The sequence below is a fragment of the Colletes latitarsis genome, chromosome 2 (assembly GCF_051014445.1).
Source record: "Colletes latitarsis isolate SP2378_abdomen chromosome 2, iyColLati1, whole genome shotgun sequence".
NCBI classification, from domain to species: Eukaryota; Metazoa; Arthropoda; class Insecta; order Hymenoptera; family Colletidae; genus Colletes; species Colletes latitarsis.
The window spans coordinates 16,791,947-16,797,946 of record NC_135135.1 but is presented as its reverse complement, the minus strand read 5'-3'; the positions used below and the strand labels follow the sequence as shown (position 1 = coordinate 16,797,946).

At 33.0% G+C, this 6,000-nt stretch overlaps 1 protein-coding gene across 3 annotated transcripts; it reads right to left on the bottom strand.

Moving 5' to 3' along the window:
• Positions 1-946: 946 nt before the first annotated feature.
• Positions 947-3,655, bottom strand: LOC143351843 (cyclin-dependent kinase 2). Of its 3 annotated transcripts, none has more exons than XM_076783869.1 (5): positions 3,223-3,655; positions 2,067-2,262; positions 1,719-1,991; positions 1,392-1,595; positions 947-1,313 (listed from the first exon to the last, which is right to left on the bottom strand). In XM_076783869.1, exons 1-5 carry the CDS (start codon positions 3,273-3,275, stop codon positions 1,203-1,205), a joined length of 837 nt encoding a protein of 278 aa, XP_076639984.1. In that variant the 5' UTR covers positions 3,276-3,655; the 3' UTR covers positions 947-1,202. The 3 variants fall into 3 exon arrangements, with proteins under 3 accessions (XP_076639984.1, XP_076639982.1, XP_076639983.1); XM_076783867.1 differs by having other exon boundaries at positions 3,227-3,655; XM_076783868.1 differs by having other exon boundaries at positions 3,300-3,654.
• Positions 3,656-6,000: the final 2,345 nt, after the last annotated feature.

The window sequence follows — 6,000 nt, the reverse complement described above, 5'->3', positions numbered from 1 at the left end:
CGTGTGAATTTATTGAAAGAGGTTGCCTTTAACGATAACACTGTTTATTTTAATTATTTTAGAATGAATTGCAGCACATTTCAGCAGTATGGTGAATCATTTTTAAAAAGACAGAACACTAACATGCATGGTTTTCTATCTATTAAGGAGAAGAGTTAGACCTCGCTTCTGACAGAAACTTCGAAAGTCTCAAATTTTCATCATTTATGGATCCACGGGTAATTAATTACACTATTCTTGGTATACGTGATATTCTAATGTATGTTTTTCAGAATTACATTAAGGTAAGTTATAAACTCGTTAATTGAAATTAATTCTCTGAAAAAACAAAACAGGAATCCATACAACATCCGTTTCCTTCAAACGCGGCACTTTACTGGCGCCATTTTGTATGCGCATGCGCTGAAGATTTTGGCGAGCCAGACAACGCGGCGCAATGCGCAGTAGGTAGAATGGCCGCCCAAGCAGATGTACAATTCCGAAAATTCCCAAATCAAATCCGGCGGATCTTGCACCTGATTATAAACTTTGCTTTATTCGGAACGATTCGGTAAATTCTCACACATCAGTTCCGTCTAATTTTTGAAATATTTTTTATAAAGACAGTTTCAGAGTAAAAATATTTAATTATTTTGTACGGTGTGTCTACACACATGAAACAAAATGTTTCGGTGGATAGCATTTACTGCATATTGATTATTAGAATGCACATTTTGTAGTTACATTATAACAATATCGAGAGCATTGTTTGCAATTTTAACATTTAATGGTTATTGTATATATTTTTATATAAATACGAAATAGGTTTACTTACTTTCAATGAGTAATACGATAGGAATAATCGTCCGAAATATAGAAATTTTTCACGAAAGAGGAAAATCATTAAAGCAACTCTCTTGTAAGGAACTAATAAAACAGAGCTTACACTCAGTAAAAGATTGTTCGGTAAAATCCATACATTTCATTTTATTATAATAAAACATCGTACAAATATAAAAAACATTTTTAAATATTATGGTTATAATCTTTGATGACGCACTACCTAATGAAAATTCATTATGCGAAATAAACAAAAGATTGATGATCGGGCAAAAGTACTTTATCTGGGATAAATAAAACAATAAATTTAAAATTATTTAACGGGCAGTTTTATATTGTTATGAAAAATAATTATGATAGTAAATTAAAAGACAATGCATCAATTAATTTTTCTTTGGTAATGGTGGTGGAACTAACGTAACTCCAGTAAAATAAGGATGGCTTAATCCTTTCTTGGCTGTTATCCTCTGATTAGGATCATAAGTCAGGAGTTTCTATTAAAACAGAAAATAATAAAATTAATGCGAATAAAAATGATTTAAATACATGTTCATTTGTAACATGATTCTCACCAGTAGCAAATCTTTGGCATCAGAATTAAAAGAAGGCACAACTTCGTCTAAGCATCTAGGTTCCCACCTTGGAAACATTGATGTATAATCAGTTAATTGTGATACACCTGGCCACATGCTTTCATCAGGTGTACCTAATGTACGAAATATCCTAAATAGTTGATCTATTTCTGAATCACCTGGGAACAATGCTCTCCTTGTTGCCTATGAGAATAATTTTACTATTTTTAAAAGTTAAAATTATATTTAAATAAACGATTCTTTAATATGAACAATTCATGCTTTATGCAAAAAAAAAAAATATTTCATTGATATCAGTTATGATACCATCTCTGCAAATATACAACCAAGGCTCCAAACGTCCACTGCATTGGAGTATAATTTAGTTCCTAGTAGTATCTCTGGTGCTCTGTACCAAAGGGTTATTATTTCATGCGTGTACATTCGAACAGGAACACCAAATGTTCTTGCTAATCCAAAATCTGCCAATTTTATATGACCCTCGTGATCTATTAATAGATTCTGAGGTTTTAGATCTCTGTGTAAAATGCAATTGAGATGACAGAAGGAAATTGCTTTCAATAATTGATGTAGGTAACTCTGTAAAAATTTGAGATATGTATTTGAATGGCATATGAATCTACTTCCCATTTTAATTACTTTTGAAAGCAATACCTTCACAAGAGCCTGATCTAACCCTCCCTTAACAGTGTCTAGTAATTTTTTCAAGTCTTGTTGTAAAAATTCAAAAACAAGATAAAGATGTTTGTCACCATCTACCACATCAAATAGTTGTACAATATTTGGATGTGCAAGTTCTCTTAATAATGATATTTCTCGAATAGCAGTGGATGGAACACCTTCACTTTCCCTGATGCAAATTAATGTTACTTTATTACAAACGTTTATTAGTATTTGATGATAAAATGGGACACAAAATGGAACGTTTTATTTTTTTAAATAAAAATGCATAATGGAAATATGTACATAGATAGGTAGTTGCTTGTTCTTTACACTTAAAATATTTGTGGCGTAAATATATTATCATGTATATGTGTGATAATATAAATCTTATGATTTTGTACCATAATAAAAGTAAAAACAAAAGTAACAGAATCAATTTTAACAAACACAAATGACAGACTAATTTGATTAACTTTGTTATTAATATAGGATTGTGCACTACATTTAGTAAAGTAGGTCTATTACAGAATAAATTTATAGAGGAAAATCTCACTAATAGCATTTGTAGGAATGATGAATTCATTAAAAGATATAAAATTTAAAACCAGGCGAGCATGACACAATGGGACAAGCTGAATAATGTGGTGCTACGAAAATTTAGTATAACGTGGCCCCTGCAGATTCAGCTGACCCCAATGTGCAAATTAGCAGATGTGTTAGCAATGCATGTAAGCGAAAGCTTAGCCAATGTGGTAATTTAATTGAAACTATCCTTGACAGTTATTTGTATGATGAAAGACAAGGATTGTTGGATAAAAATGTTCTAATAATTCCTGAAATGTGAAAATTGCTCAAACGTTTATAAGGTGAACAGATTATTAAATCAAGAAAAATGAAATACCTTTACGCATATAACAAGTAAAAATATCTGTTAATCTTATATTATTTTTTATATTTATATACATCTATGTGTGGGGGGCATGAATTAATACAAATATTACACCTTGCTTTGTTAAAATGATCAAAAACATAGGTTTTTAATGTATTCTTAAATGCACTGAAGCTTTGTCAATTACATCTCTATAACTTGAAATGTTTATTAAAGGTATCGTACACTTATTATTTAGTTAATAGAGGATATGCTCACGAACGATTTATTATCCGGCATAGGTATGCATCGCAGGTAAAAGGGTTTTTCATATATAAATATTATAAACGACGTACGTCTCAAGACGAATTTTCTTAAGTGCCACCAGCTTTCCAGTCTGCTTATCTTTGGCCTTGTAAACCACCCCATAGGTCCCTTCCCCTATTTTTTCGATTTTAACGAAGTTGTCCATAACCTCAACGCCACCTTCGACGTTTTCGTTACTGTTTTGATTCTCTGTCTTAGCTGCCAGCTTTTTTTTTATCACTTTTTCAATATTATTTTAAATTCTACGTACACGTGACATCTACGAACTATACAAACGATTACTAAACAATGTTTCACGCGTCCTTTGGTCAAAAATCTTTGTTTATCAAGACCGAAAAGCTACTTGACATGTGCACTCCGTAGCAGCCATTTTTGTTATGATTTAGAATAATCGATTCGAGAAATCGATGAGCTCGAATAATTATCATTAACTAATTAGCAAGGCAATGGATGAATGAACTCTATAATAAACAATCGGCTCGTTGTTCAACAGTTTATTAAAACTGTTAATTATTAGAAATACGTTCGTTTCTTCTTTAGTACGCGCTTCGATTTGAGTTTACTTAGTAAGTAATATAGTATTCAAATACATTTACCGAATAAATTTTAAAATGCTTTTAGAAAATGGGAATCGTCGAACAAAATTGGTTAAAATGGAATTTTATAAGGAAAATAGAGTAGAAATAAATACAAACAGTCAATTGCGTACTGGACGATGGAGATTGAGGTTTCTCGCCTCGATGTCGAATAAATAGGAAACGTTCAATTTATTTCATAGTTCACTTGCTTCGTTTCACTCCAATATTCCATACTATTATATAAGAGCGAAAGCGGAGTTAGTAGAGTTTCCGAGGAGCGAAGATTGGAAAAAGACAGATACTATAAACCGCGGTCCGTAAATTTCAGTTTATTGCGTAATTTTTTATAAATAGACAGCAACAGCGGACAATTCTCGTTCGTCGACGGAACACAGTCGCTACAAATTATTCTTTATCGAATTCTAAACAAAGATAAAATCACGGGGGAAAAAATTTACTTGAAACAACAATGATTTACGCACGAGATTGATTCGTAACAGAGTACTTTACAAACGAAACATGATAACGCTATTTTTTGTAAATAAATCCATCGGAAAAGTTTTGGAAATCGTGTCACGTATACACGAATTAAATTAAACAAACCGTGTTGTGTTATCCTTTTAATGGAACTTAAATCTATGCGCGATCCTTTATCACAAATTGCAAATACATGTATACGCTTGTATGTAGGGTAAAATTTAGGCAAATTTTTAACAGATACGTGACGCGTTCGTACCAGTTTAGTAATATTGCGTTAATAGAACGAACTTTAACTTATTCGAGTTTCCGTAATAATTTATTTCAATTTCAAAAGAAATTTACGAAATTCCATTATTCTGCGCGAAGTTCTTATTCGTGAAATCGCGTTCCCCTGTAAAATGTACTACGTGGTTACTGTGTACGCGACATGGACCGATCAAAGGTGAAAATTTGAATGCACCGGAGTTCTCGTGCAGGTCATTGCAAAATTCGCTGACAACGATCCCTCCTTCGCAATAGGGTTGTACTCTCGGACGTTCACTGTTACGGGGAACGAAAAGGTGTATTCCCATTTGGACTGCTCAACCGTTGTGGAAGTCCCTGCCTCGACTTCTATCTGTTGAGATGTCCCTCGCTACGTGATCCACCTGCTAAAGGTGCTTCGTGTCCGAAACATCTGCCCCTATTTTCTGTTGTGCAGTTATCTAGGTTCATGTGTATCATGCAGGGTCGCGAATCGACCATCGTCTCGTGAATTGTTTAGAATTAACGTAATTTACACGTGTAATTTTCCTGCAATCCTGTTAAGGCCATCTTATTTTTTGACTACCTTGACCTAAGACCTTAATGGTTGTAATTTAAAGTAAAATATATCTTTCATTATTTCTTTCCTCTATTTTTGTACTAATTTATTTCCTTTATACTTTTATTACGATCACATTATCAGCAAAAATATTATTTACGTAAATGTACTTTTACACCGAAGGAATAAATTTAAGGAGAGACTTTTAAGGTCAATCAATATTCGAACGACGGAGTTGTGGCAGGAACAATTAATAATATAATTAGAAAGTGCGTTTCAGCGTCGATTAATAAAGGTTTTTATCATTAACTTTCTAATGGGTGTAGCAACCATGTATAATTTAATTACACCTGCATCAGAAGCTACTTCGCTGCAGAATCAGAAACAAGTCCGTAATTAATTTGAGCATCCTTGCGGCTTCAAGCTCACAGCATTCTCTATAGAACGACTCGTAACATTGGCCAACGCTTGCACATCTTGCAGAAGTATAGCCTACCATCTTTACAGTATTCATAGCGCATGTCGGTTATGTTCATATCAGCGGGGCTTGCCGTTTATGTACCACCGTAAAAACATAAACTTGCGTCACAATATGTTGCGGTCATATTGTACGAAATAGTAAATAAATAAAATCACAATACCGTAATACAGTAATAAAATTGCACTTTGCTCGTTCATGGTCGTGAGACCTTGTATGAAAAAATGATTGCGTCAGAACTGTTCAAAATCTTGGTATTTTAAGACGTTTTAATTTTTTTTTTTTTTTGAGAATGTACCTAAATACTTGACCTTAAAAAATGATTTCAGAAAGGTGTCAATAGTTTCACGCGCGCGTCCTATTTTCTCTAGTAAAGTTTACCTTGGTTGGAA